Below are 23,925 nucleotides of genomic sequence, written 5' to 3'. Positions count from 1 at the left end.
AATAGCTCTTTTTAAAAGACCTTTTCATGGTCTCACTGGGTTAGAGAAACAAAACATGAACAGATCTGTATGTAAGCAACAGAACACACCAATACTCATTGAATTCCCATGTTGTTTCTTGATTTTATGCTGAAAAATCAGCTAAAATTGTGTGTTTTAAAATAATAACAGCAGTAACAACAGCAGCAGCATATATATAGTAATTATTCATGTAGCATAACAAATGAGAGTGTGGAATTGCTTGCTATATGTGATGACCAATAGCTTAGATGTCTTTAAAAGGGAATTAGACAGATTCATAGAGGGCAAATAAGGTTTTCAGTGGCTGCAAGTCATGATAGCTACATACTACTTCCAGAGTCAAAGTCAACCAGTTGTACTCATGCCTTGCTTGTGGACTTCTCAGAGGCATCTGGTTGGTGACTATGAGAAATAGGTGCTAGACTAGATGGGCCTTTGGTCTGATCCAGTAAGGGTCTTAATATGTTCTTAACTTAGGCCTTAGCTAGACCTACCTTAAAATCTGTGCCTGACAAGGGGAGAGCACACGATGCAAGTATTGCAGGATCTTGCCCTCGTCTACACGCGAGGCGTGATGGGCTAAAGGAAAGATCCGTTGCGTCCACCATTTTTTAAAAAATTTAAAGGAGCCGGATGCGTACTCTGGTAAGTATTTTTTAAAAAATGTTCTCCCCACTCCCCCCCCCCCGGATGGTCGCAGCGCTCTTGGGGAGCGCTGCACCCCGTGCGTGGCTTCTCCCAGCTACGCGCGAGTAATCATGCGTAGCCAGGAAAAGCGGCAGAATGGGCTACATGCTCGTGGTCTCGGGCTCAGCCTGAGACCGCGGGAAAAATCAGGCCAAAAGTGGTGCCCATTATCCCGGGGCAAGGGAGGGTAGATCCCTGCCTGAGCCCGGGATCCCCTGTGCGTCATCTGGACACACAGGGTCGATCCCGGGTATCAGCCCGGGATAACCCCTCGTCTAGCAAAGGCCATTGGAGGAGGAAAGGATCCTGCACATTGACCCTACCCCTTCTTCCACCGATGGATCAGTTCTGTGAGGACAGAAGTTTATCGAGGTACAAAAAGGAGGGGCCCCAGTCATGCATGTAGGGTCTGTTCATACAGACCCAATAAATCTGTGCAGGTCAAGGGCAGGGATCATGGGTGCCATCCTCGCCCCCTCCATGTACTCATTTTATATGCCTTCAGAAGAACTAGTATGCCCCTTGGCTAATTAATTGCACACAAAACCAAAGGGCAGCCCTTATTTTTCACACGTTTCCACTTCCTTTGGTCCATGTAGACCTGAAATTACCTTGCTGCCCCCAGATTATTTGGCTTCTTCCCTATGCTTTTAATTTGCCTGTCACCCACAGAAGCCTGCTGCTAGCTTCCTGCTTTTCCTTTGTTTCAGTTATCCTTGTCCTGGCTCTCTTCCAGTTGACCCCTTTTAAATGTTTCCATAATCAGCCCTTTTCATCTGCCAGTCATGTCCACCTGGCACAGAGGCTTTATCCCACAGTGTTCCTTGACAGCTCAGGAATTACTAGCAGTCAAGCTTTTTTCCAGGATAGGAAACAATCATAATTTGCTTAAAAAAAAAAAAAAAGGATGGTATTGGATATCAAACTTCCCAGAATCGCCTTGCTCTTTAAAAGATGGGAAGATCACATGCTGTTACTAACAGGGATGGTCCAAAAATGATATCATCGAAACCTAGTGCCTATTTCCCATTTTAGATGTCAGATTTTGCCAAACAGTATGCAGCAGCAGCAGCAGCTACATAACCTGGCCATGGTGGGAAAATGATCTCAGTTTCTGGGCCTTTGGATTGGTTATTTATGACATAATGAAATAAAACATAAGCAATATGTTCACTGCAAATATTTGATCCGTCAGTTATCTCATGTCACTACTATCCCGGCACTGAAGTTCACTATCCCTGCCAAACGAGACTGCAGGAGTCTCCTGGTGTCAGAAACACTGCGGCATAATCCTGCCAGGACATGCCTTGGCACCTCATACTGCATATGTGCATTTTACAGGAGTGCTTGTTTATGCTTCTCTGTAATGCCAGCAAATACACATTTTGTAGGCACCAGTTTAAGAATTAACAAGAGTATTTGATTAGAAGAGCACAGATCAGAAGAGAACGGGTGCCTACAGAATTTGTATTCCCTAAAATATTTTTTTTAATTCTAGATTATTTAAAGCAGCATAAAAATACTATCTTTAGGGCTTGTTCTCACAACTACATATCTGGATTGGAATCATCACTCCAGAGTTCTTCCTTATCAGCCATGAGAACTAGGAACTTGTTTTTATTTTATATATAAAATGAAGGGTGGGGGGAGAAACCAGCCACCCCCAATTTATATCAGAAAAATTAGGCTTGTATTTCTTTATCCGTTTTCAACAAAGTGACTCTAGCAGGACACAGCAGCCTGCCATGAAGTCATCTTTGCAGCTCAGATGAAAGCCTTGGGAGGGCTTACCTGCAATGGAGTAAATGAGCAGCTGCCTAGCAAAAATAGGGGTATCTAAAATGAGCAGGGACAAAATCCATGTGTCCTGTCCTGGAAAAAGAGAGAAAAGCCAAATCTATACAATAAGGAAGGCATGGTTCACTTGTTCATATCTAAAGTGAGCAGGGATAAAATCCCATGTGTCACATTCTGGAAAATGATAGAAAACCAAATCTTCAAAACAGCCTAGTTATGGTGATCCATGCTCTGGTAACTTCACAATTAAGAGTACTGTCATGTGCTCTATGTGGGGCCACCCTTGTATCTGGTTCGGAAGCTGCAGCTAGTGCAGAATGCAGTAGCTAGGGTGCTCAGTGTGGGACATCCAGCTATGTTTAGATAACACCTGTGTTAAAAGAACTGCATTGACTGCCGATTAACTATCAAGCCATGTTCAACCTTATGTGGTTGACATACAAAGCCCTAAAAAAAAAAAAAAACGGGAAGAGGATACGTTGCAGACCATCTTCCCCAGCTGACCTTTAAGATCTTCACTGGTCATTCCCCAACAACAGAATGTTGCCATGTAATATCTTGATGGTGGGCATTCATGGTGATGACACCCACCTTCCGAAAAACCCTCTGCCATACAGTTCAGGAGGCAGAAAATGTGGTATGTTTCAAACACCTGCTGTCATTATTATATGCATGTTACAGGGTGTGGCTGAGAGAGTGTGGGTTACATCAGCAAAGTAGTTCAGTGTTGTTATACCCATTTTCCCGGGGGAAAGGGGGAGTTACAGTAGTGCACGACACAACCCTGTTGTCCACAGTTGTTTTCCAGTCGCCTGGTATTTGGGGGCATTTGTTGTGTGTTGTTTTTAGGGAAGATGAAGAATGTTCTTCCATCTCACTATTTGGACTCATACCTTTTGGTTTATTAGCATGCTTTAAATGAAGAACGGTAAATTTGTCTCATTGTTTGGACTATGCTGATGACCTTCAGTGGTTGCTATATAGGCTTATACCTTTTTATTTAATAGCATACTTGAAAAGAAGAAATCCTCTTTAGCATTGGATGATATAAAATGTTTTTAGAGTCAGTTCAATATTTTGAAGAAAGCAAAACAACTTGAAGAACTTAAGAAAATTAGTCCCCACCCCAATATTTATTTATTTATTTATTACATTTCTATACCGCCCCACAGCTGAAGCTCTCTTTACTGTTTTTAACAACAGTTAAAAACAGTAAACATTTAAAAAGTATACAAAATTTTAAAAACCATCAGAAACATATAGACAACAATATAAAAACAATATTATCCATTTAAAAACAATAGTTCTGGGGTCCGTTAAAAACAAAACTTAGCGTTGTTAAATGCTATTAAATGCCTGGGAGAAGAGAAAAGTCTTGACCTGGCGCCTGAAAGATAACAGTGTTGGCTCCAGGCGAGCCTCATCGGGGAGATCATTCCACAGTCGGGGGGCCACCATCGAAAAGGCTCTCTCCCTTGTTGCCACCCTCCGAGTTTCTCTCGGAGGAGGCACTCGGAGGAGGACCTTAGATGTTGAGCGCAGTGTATGGGTAGGTTCATGTCAGGAGAGTTGTTCCATCAGGTATTCCGGTCCCAAGCCATGTAGGGCTTTATAGGTTAAAACCATCACCTTGAATTGGGCTTGGAAACATATAGGCAGCCAATGCAAGTGGGCCAGAATCTGTGTTATATGCTCAAACCTCCCTGTTCCAGCTATCAATCTGGCCGCTGCATTTTGCACAAGCTGCAGCTTCCGAACGGTCTTCAAAAGCTGCCCCATGTAGAGGGCGTTGCAGTAATCTAATTTGGAGGTTAAGCTAGGTTATCCCTGTCCAGATAGGGGCGTAGCTGCGCCACCAGCCGAAGCTGGTAGAAAGCACTCCGTGCCACCGAGGCCACCTGAGCCTCAAGTGACAGAGATTGTTAGCAGAACCACCTCCATTTTTTTTTGAGGGTTTTTTTTGAGAGATGGTTCTAGGAGAACCCCCAAGCTACGAACCTGCTCCTTCAGGGGGAGTGCAACCCCATCCAGAACCGGTTGAACACCCCCCATCTGGTCAGAAGAACCACTCAGCAGCAGCATCTCAGTCTTGTCTGGATTGAGTTTCAGTTTATTAGCCCTCATACAGTCCATTGTCGCAGCCAGGCACCGGTTCAGCACATCTACAGCCTCACCTGATGAAGATGAAAAGGAGAAATAGAGCTGCGTATCATCTGCATACTGATGACAATGCTCTCCAAAACTCCGGATGACCGCACCCAACGGTTTCATGTACATGTTAAACAGCATGGGGGACAAGACTAACCCCTGCGGAACCCCATACTGGAGAGTCCATGGGGCCGAGCAATGTTCCCCAAGCACCACCTTCTGGAGCCGACCTGCCAAGTAGGAGCAGAACCACTGTAATGCAGTGCCTCCCACTCCCAACTCAGCCAGACGTTCCAGAAGGATACCATGGTTGATGGTATCGAAAGCTGCTGAAAGATCAAGGAGAATCAACAGAGTCACACTCCCCCTGTCTTTCTCCTGACATAGGTCATCATACAGGGCGACCAAGGCTGTTTCTGTGCCAAAACCAGGCCTGAAACCCGACTGAAATGGATCCAGATAATCAGTCTCATCCAAGAGTGTCTGGAGCTGGCCCACAACTACCAGGTCAAGGACCTTGCCCAGGAATGGAACATTTGCTACCGGCCTGTAGTTACTAAGATTTTCCGGGTCCAAGCTTGTTTTATGGGTACAGATTTCTATCTACCCCCACCCCCCAACCATTCCTATGGATACTGATGCCATAGTGGTGCCCTAACTTTGGAATGCCCTCCCTAGAATAGTGTGCCTGGAACCCCCTATTATGAGGTAGGTGCCAGGTTATACAATTTTATTTGTCCAGTTCTTTTCACTCAGAACATGTTGTTTTTTATCTACCTGTTGCTCTTAGGATTGCAAGCTGGATTGCTTTTTACTCTTCCGTTTAAATTATTTTATTGCTTACATATTTGTATTTATTATTTAAAGTTGGGTGTTTTGTAACAGGAATCTAGTTTGCAGCTTTGAAATAATTTTTTTGATAAGGCGGTATAGAAATATATTGAATAAATAAGAATTTTTACAATATCTCTTCATAAACCTATTTTCAGATACCTTTGAAGCTTTGGGAAAGTTTGTGAGATCCATAAAAACGTTTTGTTTTGCAAACTCAGCATGCCTAATAGTTCCTGAAGGCTGCTTAGCTTTTTCAGCTCCTCCATATTATTGTCAAACTGTAACCTTTCTGGTTGAAACTTTCTACGCTTGGCTTTCTCCAGGACTTGTGTCTTAACAGCAAACCAAGTAAAATTCCACAAGCATGTTTTGTAGATTTCCTAGTAACAGCATGCCCCTGCTCTTTTGAAGGGGGCGGGCGGGGAAACGTGGAGAGCAAGAGCAGCGCTTTTTGGTTCTGCCAACCTCAGTCTCTAAACACAATTCTCCCCTAGGTCCACAGAAGATTCTACCCCCTGGCAACATGGTCTGTGCTGATTTCTGTTGTAAAAGGCTAGATTTGGCTGGCTCACATAACATGAGGGACAAGCAAGCTGCTTTATATCCACCCCGAAAAGGGAAGGAAGAAAAGAACAACAGACGCCTTGAAAATCAGTTTTAAACCAAATCACCTTATATAGTTTACATAATAGTGATGCTCAAGGAATAGCTCCCTCTTGCCAGCTTTTCTTTGTTCATGTCAAAATCATTCCACAGATGAGTCTATTCTGAGTGTCTCAGATCAGGCTTATGAGTTCTGAAGGCAGCTGGCAAGATGGAAGGAGCAAGAGCGGGCAGCAACAACAGAATTCATGGGTACATTCAGTTGACAGAATTTGGGGGATTTCGGCACAGACTTGTATGAACTCTATGCAGTCAGCTATTAATGTGCTTGGAATGGAGTTGTAGCATTTAATCATGCATCCTTTGGGATTTTTCCAGTCTGTCTAGTCTGGTTCTACAAAAGCCTGGTGTTGGACTTTGTATTGCAGCAATATAACATAGTGAAAAGAAGCAATCCAAAGAGTACCACAATGCAGGGCAGAGTATTTTTCTCCTGTTGCCAGACTTTATGTAGCAAATAAGTAAGCATCTCTCAGGGAGAGGATAAATGTATGAAGCTGGCTTCATTGTGCCCACTGGAGCTGTGCAGCTTCCATGGGGAAACACTGAATGGCAGGTGGCAGCTTCCCAGTGAAGGACTTTCCATACTGACTCTGCCCAACAAGGCTGGCCATTGGATCCTCCTGGGCAGGAAGAAGTATAAGGGGCATCCAGTTCCAGAGAGCCTTACTTGGATAACATCGCCTTCCTGTGCTCCATTATATTGCTGTATTCTTCACTATTCATTGGTCCTGACATGTGATTGCTCCTTGACCTTGACTTGCCCTTTGGCCTGACTTCTGACTTGTCCCACATCCAAACTCTGAGTATAGAACTTTTAAAAGGAGGATCAAAAAAGAAGAGGGCTAGAGGGCTAGAGCAGTGAGTGAATATTGATTTCTTGGGAGAAATTAAGGTTTGACTTCTGAACTGAGTAGTGGTTAGACCAAAGTGAATGAGAAGAGTAAATTCTCCTTCAACCAGAGGTGGCCAACCTCTGCAGGTCTGTGGCCAATTTACCACCACCACCCTGGAACTCATCCATCTCTGCTGCCACCAAAATTGCCACTGCTGCCATATCACCAATTTTGTTACTGAAGTTCAGTAGTACAATGGCAGCAGCAAAAAAGCAATGATTCTCCTTTAAGAGAAACAAATTTGTGCCTTGTTTTAAAGGAAAATCGCATCATTTTTGAGGTCATCTCTGTGGCAAATTAAGCAGGAGCAGCAGTGGGTTAGGGGCTGGCAAGACTGCCAGAAGAGTCTAATGTGTCCTGTGAGCTGCCAGCCTTGCCTTAAACCATCAGAGGATGGCAACAAGGGAGAGGGCTTTTTCAGTGGTGGCCCCTCAATTATGGAACAATCTCTTCGACGAAGCTCGCCTGGTGCCAACATTGTTATCTTTTCGGGACCAGGTCAAGACTTTTCTCTTCTCCCAGGCATTTAACAGCATATGCTGAGGTTTTTTAACTGACCCCAGAATAGTTCTTTTAAATGGATATTGTTTGTTTTGCTTTTTATGGTTTTAAATTTTGTATATCTGTTTTTAATGTTCACTGTTTTAATCTTTGTAAACCACCCAGAGAGCTTCGGCTATATGGTGGTATATAAATGTAATAAATAAATAAATGAAATAAAATAAATAAACACAACTTCTCTAAGAAGAGAATTTGCTGTGCTTCCCTATACAAAAATAGCAGCCAGTGTAGTGATAAATGCAGACCTTAAAAGACTGTCTTTGTTAATTCAGCTGAACAGGAAAACATTCATGACCTCTCCCCGATCAATTCAAATTTAATAGCCATTCCTGCCCAGCATGCCAGCCAGCCATGCCTTGTTTCAGGATACTCCGTTCCATTCCCTTTTTGCCTATTATCTGTCCTCCCTCACCCAAGAGACATGACCTGTCAGTCCTCATTGGGCTGCTGGGTGTTTTGCCCCCTTTCTCCCTCATTTTTCACTGTCCTGCAAACCTTGGCGTTTCATGCTGATATCTCCCTCTTGTACACGGATGGTGCCTTTCGGCTACATAAAGACTGGCACTAAGAAAGTGAGTTTGGTATTAGCATATAGGACAATATTCTAAACAAAACCTTTTCAAGAACAAATACAGCACAATATTATTTGAATTTAAAAGGGTTATTTGAATTTAAAATATTGGCCTTATCAAACAGAAGAGGAGGAGGGGGAGGAGGTTTAAAGCTGCTTTAGAAAACGTTAAAAAGGGAGGGGGATATACCAAAAAGAGAGAGGAAAAATTGTTGTAGAAACATGTTTAGGATAACTTCCAAAGGCCTTTTGGGTTGCAATGCTATAAAATTGATGTGCCAATATCATCCATATGTTCTATAGTGGTTACTTGTGGAGGCTTCCTATATTGGAAATGGCATTCTTCTGAGGGAACGGAAGAAGGGCACATCAAATACCCTTCCATGACTGCTGGAATGGTTTCTTTGGCTTTCCCACTCTCTCTTGTCACATTTAGAGCAGAATGAGGGTGGAGGAAAGGCCCATTTGCTAGTATCTATATAGCTTCCTGTTAACAGTTCTAACATGTTGAATTTAAAACAGGGAGCTAAGAGCAGAGCCATTACTATAACTAAAAATACACAATTTCTGGAGCGATAGCAGTGTTCGTCTGTCACAGCAAAATCAACAAAGAATCTTGTAGAACCTTAAAGACTAACAGATTTATTATAGCATAAGCTTTCATATATGAAAGCCCACGTTGCTTCTAACAAAATGGCCTCTAGTCCACGGAAATGTATGCCACAATAAATTGGTAAGTCTTTAAGATGCTACAAGACTATTTGTTGTTGTTGTGGTGGTGGTGATGTGTGTGGTGTTTTTTTAAAAAAAGAAACTGTTTGCAATTATGATCTACTGAGCCTCTGATCTCCTTTCTCTCTAGCAGTTGGTGCAGCTCCATCGCAGCCAAAGAGTATGAGATGCAACAGTGTGTATTGTCTTCTCCCCTCCGTTAAATAATTAACTCTGAAAAAACACAGACATCCATCCTTGCAAAGCACAACGTCCAGTAACTATTTGTGCTACTAAAACACATCTAGCTCATGCCAGCAGGGGTGGGTGGCTCTCTACATACCAGGGGCTTTATCTTTTGTTAGGTTTAACAGACGAAAAGTAGAGGCAAGGATTTGCACTGTGCTGATGACCCACCATAAGGGAGATTAATTTCTGCTAAGGCAATGCAAAACTCACTCACTCACTCACTCACTCACTCCACCCCCAAACATGGCATTTGAACGTATTACTTTTTCCTCTCCTAAAACCTAAGGATTTATGAAATTTGCTATCAAACCAGGAAAAGAGTCAATTGTCTAGGTGCATAACCAATGATCTTGTCAGTTCTGATTAATCAGCGGTCCTTGCCAGGCTTCTGGCCAATTAGAATTTACCATAATAAGGAGGTGACAGCTGGTGTTGCTAAGCAACAGCTGTCTATAGAGCTAAAGGAGCCAGACACATTTAGATGCTACTGTGGATTTCAACAGCAGCATGTCAAAACAACACAGACTTCTGCCCAGTGGAAAAAAATGCAACCAAAGAACGGGCACTAGAGTAAGGAAAGTGTTTATTTTTTAAATATAAAATTATAAAGGGAAAGAATTGTTATTATTTTTCCTACTGAGAGGGATTTAAAACAATTGAGACATGACTGTGGTTTTTAATTAAGAGACAGAGCATCCATCGGCTGGAAGTTTGTCACAGCATAAATTCAGTCTCCAACTGCTTGAAAAATGTATAGAGAAACCAGGAGCCCAGCAATGCTGAGGCAACTCCTGTCCAGACTGAATAATTTGTCTTGCAGCTGCATTATGTTCCAGCAACTTATTCCTATTAGAATAAGAAATGAGAAGAACGCACACAAATTCTCCCTCTCAGAGGTGCATGCACTATAACTTGGAGAGATTAATTCTGCAATGATCTGTTTGGGAGAGAGCAAAGGTCTACTCCTGTGGCAGGCAATGGTTAAGAGCTGGGCTACTCACAAAAGGGAAGATTAATCACCATTCTCCCACCACCACCAGTGACTCCACTCTTGCAAGAAAGGAATATTTTCTATTAGCAGAAGTTGAGGGACCAGATCCATGGTTGGGGTAAATAAAACAGATTGGAGGCCAATGGAACTATATTGATATATAACATTTCAAGCTACTGTGCCACTCTGAAGGAGTAACTTGTATTCCAGAGCTCTATGCATGCACCAGGCGGAGCACTACAATCATATGAAGATGCCCTCCCTAAGGCGGCTCACCTGGTGCCTATATTGTTATCGTTTCAGCACCAGGGAAAGACCTTTGCTTTCAGGCCTGCAGGCACAGGAGATCTTTTTTTTTCAGGCCTGTGGTCACACTTTTTATCCCATTTCCAGGGCCTCCACTTTTCTTATGCCCCTTTCTAGGATTCCCATGTTTCTTGGCTCCCCTTCTTCCTCCCCCCCTTCCTGCTTGGGGTTTCTTTTCCCTCTCCTTTCTCATTCCCACCATGCTGTTTCTGCCCAATCCCCCGCCCACTACCTTCCTTCTCACCCCCATTGTTCTGCCCCGTTCACCCATCTCCCAATCTGCCGACTTTCTTCTTCGTAGCTGCTGAGCATGATGGGAGGCAGAAAGGGTGGCAGAAGCAGCGGTGTGTGTGAGTATGGGTGTGGGGGGGACAACAGGAGTCCTGGAGAGAGCACCTGGGAATCATGGTGGGCACGACCACTGTTCTAGAGATTGAGTTTTTAGATTTTACAGCTGTTTATATACCATGTGCTATTTGCTGTGCTGTACTGCACTATATCTTATTCTTTTAACTAATTGTATTCTATTTTATTCTTTTACCTCTCTCACAGCCCATTCGGAAGACACCTTAAACCATGGTGGTTAAGCCAGAAAGCCAGGCTGTGTTCAGAAGACACTATAAACCATGGCTTTAACCATGGTGAATAAGGATTTTTGCTTTATTCACTATGGTTAAAGCCATGGTTTAAGGTGTCTTCTGAATGGGGCCTATATTTTGCTTCTTTGAAAATCTATTTTAAAGTGTTTCATTCTGTTTTTATTTTATCTTGTACACCACTCCGAAATTTTCAATGGGGAGCGATATATAAATATTGTAAATAAATAAATAATATCTTGTATTTTATTCTTTTAGGGTGCAGTCCTAAAAGACTCTCAACTCGGAAACTTACGATCCTCCAATGCAGAGCAGGAGGAGCAGTGCAGGTAAGCTTCACCTCTGCGCTCCTTCCGCTCTGCATTTTAGCTAGATGGGCTTTTTCGCCTGTCATGTTGAGGTATCAGGGAAGGGGAGGGAAGGAGGCTGGGGAGGCTGGAAGATTCCTTATGAGCTGGCCTCTCCAGTCTCCTCCCCTCCCCTGGGAATACCTCCTTTACTTACCCTCCGAGGTCACCTTAGCGACCTCGGAAAGGCAGCCAGCTGGTTCTCCAAGCTGGGGGCAGGGAGCTTGAGCTCATGGCTCTAAGTGCTGACTCAGACCTCAGATCCAGGAATCTGAACTGTCCTATGCCCCCACCCCCCAGTCACTGTCTAGGGGTTGTAGGGTTGCTCTCCCCACAGTAGTAATCTGGCCAGAGAATGGTTGCTATTGACCTACTAGTTGTTATTTTTGGTAATCCACAGAGATCTCAAGATCCAAAGTTTGCTGAGTTCTGTAAGAGCACAGACAAATAGCACTTAGCAAATAGCATTGATAAAAGAAAACTCACACTTCCTCTCTGATAACCAGCCTGATATGCTGGAAAACCTTCTCCCCAAAGGAGCAATGACTTACATAGGCAAACTAGCGAGGCATTAACAGTTTGACAGTTTGGATGACTGACATTCATTCATTACGCAGTCATTTAAACATCACACACTTGGGAAACATCCAGCACACAGAAAAAGAAAAAAACGTTCTCGTATATAGAGTTGGAACACCTGCTTCCCTGCATTTTACCTCTTTTATCTTTCCAGCGCTGAAGGCTGGGGTCAACATGCTTCGGACATCTTTCCATCTCTCATCACGCAGGATGAGAATACTGTCTGCAAATGGTTTAGAAGCCAAATCTGGAGTCTAATTGAAGACAAAAATAGAGATATTTTTTTTTAAAAAAAAAAGAACCACCAATTTTAATAGCAATTTAACTCTTACCCAAAATATAAAAGGCAATTAAGTAACTTAAAACTATGATAATGACACCATTCAAATCCTAATATTCTTAGAGGATATCTTCAGGGCAGCCTCCAATACTCTCGGTTCATTGTGTAGCCTGATACGAGAAGAGCAGGAAAGGTCCTAGAAAAAGGTCAGTGCATCTTTTCCAGGGACACATCTTTTGCTAGTGAAGCACTTCTTTCACTGACACTGAACTATGGTAGCCATTTGTCCTATTTTACAGAGGGCCATCCTCTATCTGAAGCGCTGTCAAAGGACAGTCCTATATTTAAAGAGCTGTCCAGTCCAATTCCAGTTTAAGGACAACTGCCAGAAGGAAGAGCCCAGGAGCCAAGAGGATGTCCATCCACAGTTAGCATCTGGACACTAAGTTGAGATATTTTGTATTTCTATTTAATCTAATTATTTCTAAATTTGCATTTATACTCCTCTCCTCCCCCCCAAAAAGAGAAAGAGGGCAAAAGTGGGGTCACTGCTATGCATAACATTTACTTATGTTAATTTCTTGTTGCAAATTTAGAAATAATTACCCTGCTTTAAATAGACAAACAGCAATTTCACCACGATGGGGAAATCTGTGACCAGGTGACCTGGGTGCCTGCTCGGTCTGCTGTCCAGGCGTTCAGTTTTGATGAGCAACTTCAAGACCTCTGCTTTCCCTTTTAATGGTTCTTTATCTTTAAAATGAACTTGGACTGGACAGCTCTTCAAATGGCTTCAAGGCTTGTCCTTGTAAAGTAGGACACATCGCTACTCTAGTTGCCCATGAAAGATCATGGTCTCAAGAATATCATAGAAATAGCTAGGTTGAAAATGGGGATGTAAGTTACAAGGTTCACTTCTTGACCACCATAAAATTGCTGGAGGAACTATTAGGCATGCAAAGTCCTAGGAGCCTGTTGGCTTCGCAGCTACTGAGAAGATACAGATCCTTATGTAATAGTATCCATACATAAGAAGGAAGTAACGGCATGATGGTGGGAACCTCAAGGTCTGTAGAAGTACCAAAACGGTGGTGGTGGTGGTGGTGGGGAAATCAAAGTGTGGGGGCCAAAACAACTCAATGGTCTGGTTCAGGCAACACGCTAAACCATGCTGCTTAACCACAAAATGGTTCATGGGATGCATTATGGAAACAAAGCCCTATGAAGAGAGACTGAAACAACTGGGCATGTTTAGCCTGGAGAAGAGAAGATCGTGGGGAGACATGATAGCACTCTTCAAATACTTAAAAGGTTGTCACACAGAGGAGGGCCAGGATCTCTTCTCGATCATCCCAGAGTGCAGGACACGGAATAACGGGCTCAATTTACAGGAAGCCAGATTCCAGCTGGACATCAGGAAAAACTTCTTGACTGTTAGAGCAGTACAACAATGGAACCAGTTACCTAGGGAGGTTGTGGTCCCACACTAGAGGCATTCAAGAGGCAGCCGGACAGCCATCTTGCAGAGATGCTTTAGAGTGGATTCCTGCATTGAGCAGGGGGTTGGACTCGATGGCCATATAGGCCCCTTCCAACTCTACTATTCTATGATTCTATGATTCTGTGAACCAGGCCAATAAGGATTGAGCATGCTCAATGGCCAACAGAATGCTAACTGGCTGTTGTGTGTGGAGCGGGTGGGTTGGAATGGAGTATTTTGGAAAATAGCATGATCAGCTACATAGCTGTCTGGAACTCTGAACAGCACCACTCCACACTACATCCATTTGTTGCAGGAGTCACTTCTATCTCTATGATTCCATAGACATAACCGAACGTAAAGTAGGCGGAGACACATAGTGACTTAAGTCACCCAGCAAAATTTTCACTTAAACTTTTTAGGCATTTTTCCTAAGCAATAACATATTTTAATCTGGAATGCATTATTATTATTATTATTTATTTATTTATTTATATAGCACCATCAATGTACATGGTGCTGTACAGAGTAAAACAGTAAATAGCAAGACCTTGCCGCATAGGCTTACATTCTAATAAAATCATAGTAAAACAATAAGGAGTGGGAGAGAGTGCAAACAGGCACTGGGTAGGGTAAACAGGCACAGGGTAGGGAAAAACTAACAGTATAACTAACAGTCTAAAGTCCGAGTAACATCAAGTTTTAAAAGCTTTAGGGAAAAGAAAAGTTTTTAGCTGAGCTTTAAAAGCGGAGATTGAACTTGTAGATCTCAGATGTTCTGGGAGAGCATTCCAGGCGTAAGGGGCAGCAGAAGAGAATGGACGAAGCTGAGCAAGGGAAGTAGAGACCCTTGGGCAGGTGAGAAACATGGCACCAGAGGAGCGAAGAGCACGAGTGGGGCAATAGTGCGAGATGAGAGAGGAGAGATAGGGCGGAGCTAGACCGTGCATAATGCATAACTTGTGAACATTGTTAAGAGAAATTAGGAAGCAGGAGAGAGCCTGCTTGAAATAGATGAACATTCTAGGTTTCACACTCAAACGCAGGAGACCGAAGACTTGTGAAAACAGTCTTTGAAGCGGTTTCTTTAATTGGATATGAAGCTGAGCCAAACCTGAGCTAAGAACTTTTTGCCAACCTAAGAAGGTGCTTTGTTAGGAGGTGCACCCCAGGATCCTTTGCAATGTTACAGAAAAAGCTATAGCACAGATCTCCAGTCATGCTCACACATGGTCTAGCAGTTGTACTCAAGCACCCTCTGCATGCGATCTTGGGATGTGCTTCACTGCTCCCCCCTAAAATGACTGATGTCTCTGTCAGGCTAAACCTCAAACAAGTTTCTGTTAAGGAAAAAAACCCACAGAACCGACACGGCACTGCACCAAATACTACTTTTTTTGCTGCTAGTTGCAGTCTGTATTATAGCTTCACAGACCAAGTACAAAATTGACCTCAGTACAGGAATGAGCCAGACGAGTCTCGGTGGAGGATGAAGCACTTCCTCTTGCACAGAGAAAAGAAGTAGTAAATGCTGCAAGTCAGAATTCTTGATCCCATGAAAGAAACTGCAAATTATCAGAGCAGGTGCTCTGCCAGATCTCCCCCTTCCTTTCCCCTAAACCTTCTTTCAAGTCAAATGCAATCAGGTGAATATTCTGACTCTTATCACCTGAATATTCAACAACTTTTCATTTTCATCCTCAAAACCTACCTTTCTGTGAAGTCTTTGGCACAACTCTTTAAGCCTCCAGAGCCTACTTTTAACTCACCCTAAGTACACGTATAAAAATAAACATGCATTTTTCCCCTTCACTTGTTGCTCTTGATGTCAAATTTTAGATTGCATGCCCTTTGTACTTTTCTAATGCACCTTGGTGCTGAATAGGATTTGCAACAAAATCCCTCAAGACATCCTTCTATTCTAACAAAAGGGAGCCAGCTAGCCATTCCCTTCTCTAGGATACTCCATTACATTACATTCTCAGTCCTCATTATTTTAGGGGTGGTTGGCCGCTTAGGTCATTTTTTAAAAAGATTTTTTGTACTCCTGCCAACCTCAGGTTTTTTCTGGGCATGGTAATACCTTCCAATATTTTTTTTGGTTTGGGCTTTACAAAGTTGTCAGAACTTACCACCTGAGTTCACTATTAGAGAGAGTGTTAAACAGTTATTTTTGTATTCCATAGACGCGACCCCTTATTATATAGCAATGCTACAAAGACGCAGGTGTCCAGTAGCTTCATGCATTTGGCTTTGTAAATGATGTTTGAAAAGAACTAGTCGATGTTTACTACTGCAGTGAATCATAGGGCCCAATGGAACATTTTAAAATTTCATTTTGTATATTTATAAGCTATATTTCCTTTGAACAACAAAAGCAGAAAACAATATTCTTTATCAATTAAAAATATAATCAGTGAGGTGTAGTGGGTGATGTTTAGGTGTTAGGGAAATCTAATATTCCTGCTTAGTTTTTCACTGACTGGCCTGGTTTGCACAATCAAATAACTCATGGTTAACAATGTCCTGTGCATGAGTGAGTAAATGCACTGGCTCCTGCCTGTTCACACACTTCCACTTTCTGAAACACCTCCAGAAATGCCCTTTTTCCTGGGTTGTTTTCATGATGTGTAAACCCATTTTAGGAATAAACAACCCAGAGTTTTAACCCATGAATTATTTAACCCTAAACAACTCAGAGTGCTGGGTCCACACATCACAACAAAAGCCTATTCCCTAGTTTGTTTCAGAGTGTGGAAGTGGGCAAGCAGAAACAAGGTAGTTCATTTCACATGGCAACACCAATTCATGAGTTGCTTAATTTAATTACATGCTAACCAGGTCAATGGCATCACTGTGCTCAGCAGTTTTCACATCACTTTTTTCTTCTCTTTTTTTTTACTAGTTGTTGCTGGAGAAATATGGGGAGAAAATATGAGTCAGTTACAGCTGTTGACCTTCATCTCATCCCTGTGTCTACCCACATAGGTCTAATTAAAAAAGATGTGTGAAATGGCATGTACTGCTCAATATTCCCTACCCCCAAAATGGCACCAAAGTGAAGTGTGTGCAGTTAAATGCTGAACCAATATCACCATGTCAATCCTTGTTTCACTAGATAGTAAGCTTGTGTGCACCAGTTGCTGGGGAACATGGGTGGGAGGTTGCTGATGCACCATGTCCTGCTTTGTTGGTCCCTGGCCAACGGCTGGTTGACCACTGTGTGAACAGAGTGCTGGACTTAGATGGACTTAGATTGGTGTGATCCAGCATGGAACTTCTTATGTTCTGGAGAAATAAAAACACAAGAGCCATGCTGGATCAGACCAATCTAGCACAGCATTCTGTCCACACAGTGGCCACCCATATGCTGATGGGAAGCCCAGAAAGGAAGACATGAGTGCATAAGTGAGGAATTCCTTCAGAAGCCAGTTCTTGCACGGTCCTTGCCTGCTTTTTCCTTGTGTGCCCACCTGCTTCATTTTTTTGCCAATGATCTGCATTTTGGGAGAAGCAGATGGCAAGAAATCTTACAGAATTGACCTTGGTTCCCCTTTCAGCAAGACTGGCATTTGGTTTTTGTGCTAAACAAATCATAATGAGGAACCAGACATCAAATCACATGGGTCTCATGTGATCTTGGTCCTGTGGCAATCTTCATAAGCTCTTTCCTTTTAAGCTGAAGCTGTAGATTTGAATCTACAGCCTGAACAATATATAGATTTGTGTCTTAGCATAATCTAAGAAGCCAGCGATATAAGCAACAGCCTTAAGGCTTCTTACAGTATGATTTTTGACTATCACACATCTTAAGAGCACGTGTCATTTTAGAATGGTTAGACACATCTATTTTCCAGAAAAATGCTTGGAGGAAAACAAACAAATGGCACTTTGATAAAATGTATATTTTCTTGTTTTGGCAGAAAAGCTGGCAAAGGACCCACACCAGCCTAAGTAAGTGACAGTAAAGTTACATTTTACTTAGGTTGGGTCAAAGCTATTGAACATGTTTGGAAATGGCTATGGGGTCAGAAATTATAAAATGAGTGCAAAGATAACCCCAAGGCAAGGCGAGTTACCATTCTTTGATTCCACGAAGAATCACTGGAGTGATTTCAGTTGGTGCTGATTTAAAACAATGCCAGCGCTTGACTTCTGGAAGTACTTTAGTACTACTGCCACCAGTGCTAACAAAAGATTAACTTTGGTGCGGCAAGGGAGTTGAGAACATTGTGGTGGCTGGACAGGGCTACAAGTAAACCAATGGCAGTATTAGGAAATATGGGTAGGTGGGAAATATCCCTTGGACCAGTGGTGCAGGCACTCATCATGACAGTCCCCATAGACACACACCCAAGGAGAGTCCAAAAATGCAGACAGTTGTGTTGATCCATATGAACAAACCAGTTCTTGAAGTTTTCTTCTCCAGCAGGAGCAGGTGATTTGAAAAGCTAATGGGTCTTCATTGCCCATTGAAGACCAAGCCACCCCAAAGTACTTTGAATTTCAACAGGGACAACTCTATCATTGCTGGGAATTTCAACAGGGACAGCTCCGTATTTTAACAATATCCATTTTTGCTGTGTGGTTTTATCCTGGTCGTGCTTTTTATATTGTATTTTGTATTTGTGTTTTTAGGCTGTTGGTCGTTTTATTATGCTTTTCATGGTTTTAATTTTTGTGAACCACCCGGCTATTGGGCAGTATAAAAATGTAATAAATAAATAAATAAATCGCTGCTGGGGAAAGTCATCTCCCCTCCCAAACTACTGTAAGGATTTCAGCTAAGCTCAGAGGGGAACAGGGAAATCTGAGGGGGGTGGCAGATGGCATCAGAGACCCTGCTGATAAAAAGGTGCTGGCGCTGAACCCTGGCTCTACTACACCACTGCCGTGGACATCTGAAAGTGTTCCGCTTCCTCATGCAATGTTGCCCTTTCTCCCCGTTGCTTCAGGTGGCCTACTGTTATGGAAAAAATAACTGATTTCCCACTACTCCCTTCACCCATTCTTCCCTCCCATCCTTCTTCTAAGATCCCTCATTTCCCTGCCCCAAAATGCCATCCTTAGGTGATTTCTAAGTGATTCAAACAAGTAGAGTAGTCCCTCTACTCCCAGGTAGGGAAGGAAAGCCCCATTTACCTATTTGGGTAAGGTCGCTTACTCAGGTGTAAAGGATGAGCCCTAGCCGCTGGTTAAATCGCCAGGTGCTTGCTTGCACAGCTGACATACACACACATACCTCTTTTCCTTCTCCACACACTCAGCAGGAAACCAGGGAGAGAAATAAGAGGTGGGAAGCTCGCCATCGAAAGGAATGTCAGGTGCCATCTTGAGGGCTGGGGGCTTCTTCTTCACCTTCCTGTGAAGTATCCTGATCCCCCTTTCAGCTGCCCATCATTGGTTCTGGCTGAGCAGTACAGACAGGGATCAGTGATAAGAACAGGGTTTCTTTAAAAAGCCCCCTACCCATCCCCAGTGACCCTAATCTGGATTGCTGTCCCAGCTGTCTTTCCCCCACAGTCCACCTCATCAACTGGGCTGTGGGGAAAAGTTGATGTGGGCCACACAACCTGCAGCCGAGGTCCACAGGTTGTACACCCCTGGTCTAAATAATATGAAAGCAATTCTTCAGATGCAGCTTATTTTTAATCAGCGCGTTATTATGATGAATAGAATTAAGCAGGTCAAAAACATATTATTAATTTTTAACGGCAAAAAAATAAAAGATTTTGTTTTGACATGAAGAAAAATAATTTCAAGATTTTAAAACTCACTACCGTTGAACTCACGTACTGCTAACAGTGGTAGCAAGTACCATAAAATATATAAAGTAATTTTAAAACATAACTTAAAAATTAAATAAGCCATACTAGCCTGTGTAAAATACAGGCACTAATAGAGAGGGGGGAAATGAGCTGAGAATTATAAATTACAATGCCAAGTTTTTCAAAGGAGGTTGCCTAACCTTTTAAATTCAGACTTAGGAATTCAAAAGGTGTCCAGGTTTCAGCTGAGTTAAATTTAATGGGAGTCACAGTACCTAATTAGCAGAGTCTAATACTTCAAAAAAGTTTTGGTTTGAAGTCAGGTTAGATGAAAACCCTCCTATCTCCTCAGTATTCTGTCACTTCTCGATACATGTGAAAGGTACCTCAGCCTCTATTTGCTGAGTCAGCAAGACACTGGCTTTTCTTGCTACTATATGGCATTCATCCGTTTCCTTAGGACAATGGATTTTCAGTATCCCACTGCACGGCCTGGTTTTGTTTCTATTACTATTTTCTAGCTGAAAAGAAAAATCCCATGATTGGCAGGGCTTTGCTTCTGGTGGCAGGTCTGCAAAGTTCTGTAGGAAAGACATAAGGCTGTTGACTATGACTAGGCGACATCAACTAGGGTGACCCTATAGAAAGGAGGACAGGGCTCCTGTACCTTTGACAGTTATATTGAAAAGGGGATTTCAGCAGGTGTCATTTGTAGGCATGCAGCATCTGGTGAAATTCACTCTTCATCACAACAATTAAAGCTGCAGGAGCCCTGCCCTCTTTTGTATCTGGTTACTCTACAAATGAGGGCAGGGTTCCTTCAGCTTTAACCGTTGTGATGAAGAGGGGATTTCACCAGGTGCTGCATGCCTACAAATGACACCTGCTGAAATGCCCTTTTCTATACAACCGTTAAAGATACAGGAGCCCTGTCCTCCTTTCCATAGGGTCACCCTAATGTCAACGTATAAGCCCAGTCCTGGCTTGCCTGCACTGGTTGCTAATTTGTTGCTGTGCCAAATTAAAAGTGCTGGTTTTAACCTTTAAAACCATACATGGCTTGGGATGCTAGTATCTCAAGGACTGCCCTCCTGATATAAAGCAACCCTGAGATCTGCTTCAGCGTCCCTTCTCTGTGTGCCCTCTCTGAGAGAAGCTCAGGCGGTGTCAGTTTAGGAACAGGCCTTTTCTGTGATATACCTGTGTTTATGGAACACCCTCCTGAAGGAAGCTCGCCTGGCATCAAGCCAAGACCCACTTATTTTCCCAGACATTTGTCCATTAGCTATAGCCCAATTGCTATGGGCTGCTTTTGTGGTGTTCATTATAGCCTGTGAGCGGGGTAAGATTTTGTGTATTTGTTAATGAACATGTTTCATCTTGCATTGTTTTAAGATCATTTTTATGGTAATTACTTGCATTTGTATTATTCAGTTTATTATGGTTTATATTGATTTTGGAATTGTTATTGTTTTCCTGTTATATTAATCATGGATTTCTGTATTGGGTGTGTAAGATTGCTTTTTGTGGTGAGAAGCGATGCATAAATTTTAATAACAACAACAACTGATGCTATGGTCAGGCTAATGCATTTTGCTGCCTGAGGCAAAGCACAAGATGGTGTATCCCCCAATTCCATGTGCAAAATCTGACTGGGCTGGCAGTTGAATATTTCTTCAACACTAGCAGTGAGACTGCATTCTCCATGGAACCTAAAGACATCGGGCTAGCTATGGCATACACAGCTCTCTCCTCTAACACTTTGCTACTGCCTCCTAGCATTTTTATTTTATTTTTATTTTATTTATTACATTTTTATACCACCCAGTAGCTGAAGCTCTCTGGGCGGTTCACAAAAATTAAAACCATAATAAAACAACCAACAGTATAAAAACACAAATACAAAATACAGTATAAAAAAGCACAACCAGGATAAAACCATGCAGCAGAAATTGATATGAGATTAAAATACAGAATTAGAACAGTAAAATTTAAATTTAAGTTAAAATTAAGTGTTAAAATACTGAGAGAATAAAAAGGTCTTCAGCTGGCGATGAAAGGAGTACAGTGTAGGATTCAGGCGGACCTCTCTGGGGAGCTCCTTCCACAGCCGGGGTGCCACAGCGGAGAAAGCCCTCCTCCTAGTAGCCACCTGCCTCACTTCCTTTGGCTGCCTGAAGCAACTACCTCATTTTGCCTAATGATAGGGCTGTCCCTGACCGATATCACTCTTCTAAGTCTCACAATAGTTCTGGAGTTATAGGAGCTGTTGTTTACCATAAGTTTGCAGGCCAACAGAGTCAGTGAACTTCGATATTCTTAGAGTTAACCTCTGTGAATGTCAGAGTCTCTTAAATCACTATAGATCAGAGATGGCCTAACTTTTTCACTACCTTAAAATGAGTATTTTTAGAGTTATGATAGGCATATGATAGGGTGACCATATGAAAAGGAGGACAGGGCTACTGTATCTTTAACAGTAATGTAGAAAAGGGAATTTCAGCAGGTGTCAATTGAAGAGGGTTAAATTCTCTCCATCACAACAGTTAAAGCTGCAGAAGCCCTGCCCTCTTTTGTATCTGACCACTCTACTACAGCTAATGTAGCTTTAACTGTTGTGATGAAGAGGGAATTTCACCCTCTTAAATTGACACCTGCTGCAATTCCCTTTTCTACATTACTGTTAAAGATACAGGAGCCCTGTCCTCCTTTTCATATGGTCGCCCTAGCATATGACTATGGTTTTTAATGGCTAAGTAAAAGGTATGTCTTATCTGCTGAAAAGTGAGCAAAGATAGGACAAAGAAAACATCTTTTTGCAAGACATTCCACTGGGAGGGTTTGCATGTAACACCAAGCCATGGTTTAGCAATATGTGAAAGAGCAGAAAGGAATCCAAGCAAAACCTCAGACTCGTGGGCTCCCCGCTCCTCTTTCCTATTTCTACACAGCCAGGAGAAATAATAAACCAATTTAACTTTGAACATTTTCTGGCTTGTTGTTACATATGCACCAGGAGGGTTTGGGTTTTGTTTTGTTTTTTTAAAAAAACCATGATTCCTGATTTACACATATCAAGAAGCCAAGAACTGGGCAAACGAAATGGAAAGCTGGTTTATTTCTCTTGACCATATTGGGGAAGGGGAGGGGGAGGAGAAGGAGAAGTTCTCAAGCCCGGCACTTTGCACAGGCTCTGTTCTGCTTGTGTACACAGTGCTAAACCATGGTTTAGCATTATGTGAGAACATTGCCACTACCTTAGCATTACCACAGATGGAAGTCCATATCTCTGGCCATTCATGTTGATCTGGCTCATACCCTGATAGCCGAATTTTGATCTGGTCCTACTCTTGGATTAAAATCACCAAGGAGAAGTTCTTTTTCATTTGATGCTATATATTCAAGTGTATCAGGACATGATAAACCTGATCTTTGTCTTTGGGTGCTTCTAAATAGAGGGCTCCTAGCACTAACAGTCCAGCTATTCCATCTTTTTCTCCTTAATGGATTTACTGCAGTAGAAGAAAAGACAAAAGAAGTGGTGGGAAAACATGGGAGGGTTACAAATGGAAGACAACATCATCTGGAACCTCCATAACATTCGGTGAATGAAGTATAGTTTTGGAGAACAAGGAGAGTTACAACTAGGCCTCCAACAGTTGATAAAGGAAGTAAAATAATCCTTTATTTATTTATTTTTATTTTATTTATTACATTTCTATACTGCCCAATAGCCAAAGCTCTCTGGGCGGTTCACAAAAATTAAAAACATGAGGAACATAATAAAATAACCAACAATCTAAAATCCAAAATACAAACTACAATATAAAAAGGACAACCAGGATAAAACCAGACAGCAGAAATTGATATAGGATTAAAATAAAGAATTAAAACAGCAAAATTTAAATTAGGTGTTAAAATACTGTGAAAATAAAAAGGTCTTCAGCTTGCAGGTAATTCTACTGGAGCCTCAATGTTTTGTATATATAAAATAAATTTCTTCCTCCAAGGCCTACACAATATTCACTTTGTTGTGCCATTAAAAGATAGAGTTGGATTCACGGAGACAGATCCTGTTGTCAACCAGCTCTTTTTTCTGCAGTATTGATTTTCAGTTTGTCCATTTTACTATCGTCATGATTAATCAGCTGTCTTGCAAATATTCCCAGTCACTCAACACATAGGTCTTCAGCCATTCTGGAACATATCATTTGGTGAAGAGCCATAGCTCAGTGTGATAAGAGCATCTGCTTTGCATGCAGAGGGTCCCAGGTTCAATTCCCACCATCCTTAGGTAGGGCTGTAAAAACATTTGTCTAAAACCCTGGAGAGCTGCTGCCAGTACTGGACTAGATTGACCAAGGAGCTTTCAATGTTCCTTCCTATGTTCCTATGGCATACCAGCTTTCAACTTTTAAAGTTTTGTAAATAGAGACACTT

At 42.2% G+C, this 23,925-nt stretch overlaps 1 protein-coding gene across 1 annotated transcript in view; it reads right to left on the bottom strand.

The window, feature by feature from the left end:
• The window catches only part of TBXAS1 (thromboxane A synthase 1), a 290,659-nt gene that overhangs the window by 98,083 nt on the left and 168,651 nt on the right, over positions 1–23,925 (bottom strand). The window contains exon 6 of the mRNA XM_063133347.1: positions 12,095–12,211. Within this exon, the coding sequence (XP_062989417.1) occupies positions 12,095–12,211 (117 nt within the window). The remainder of the gene's footprint in view (positions 1–12,094; positions 12,212–23,925) is intronic.

This window comes from Elgaria multicarinata, chromosome 9 (assembly GCF_023053635.1).
Source record: "Elgaria multicarinata webbii isolate HBS135686 ecotype San Diego chromosome 9, rElgMul1.1.pri, whole genome shotgun sequence".
NCBI classification, from domain to species: Eukaryota; Metazoa; Chordata; class Lepidosauria; order Squamata; family Anguidae; genus Elgaria; species Elgaria multicarinata.
Note: the sequence above shows the minus strand (reverse complement) of the source record. Positions and strands in the feature narration are given on the sequence as shown.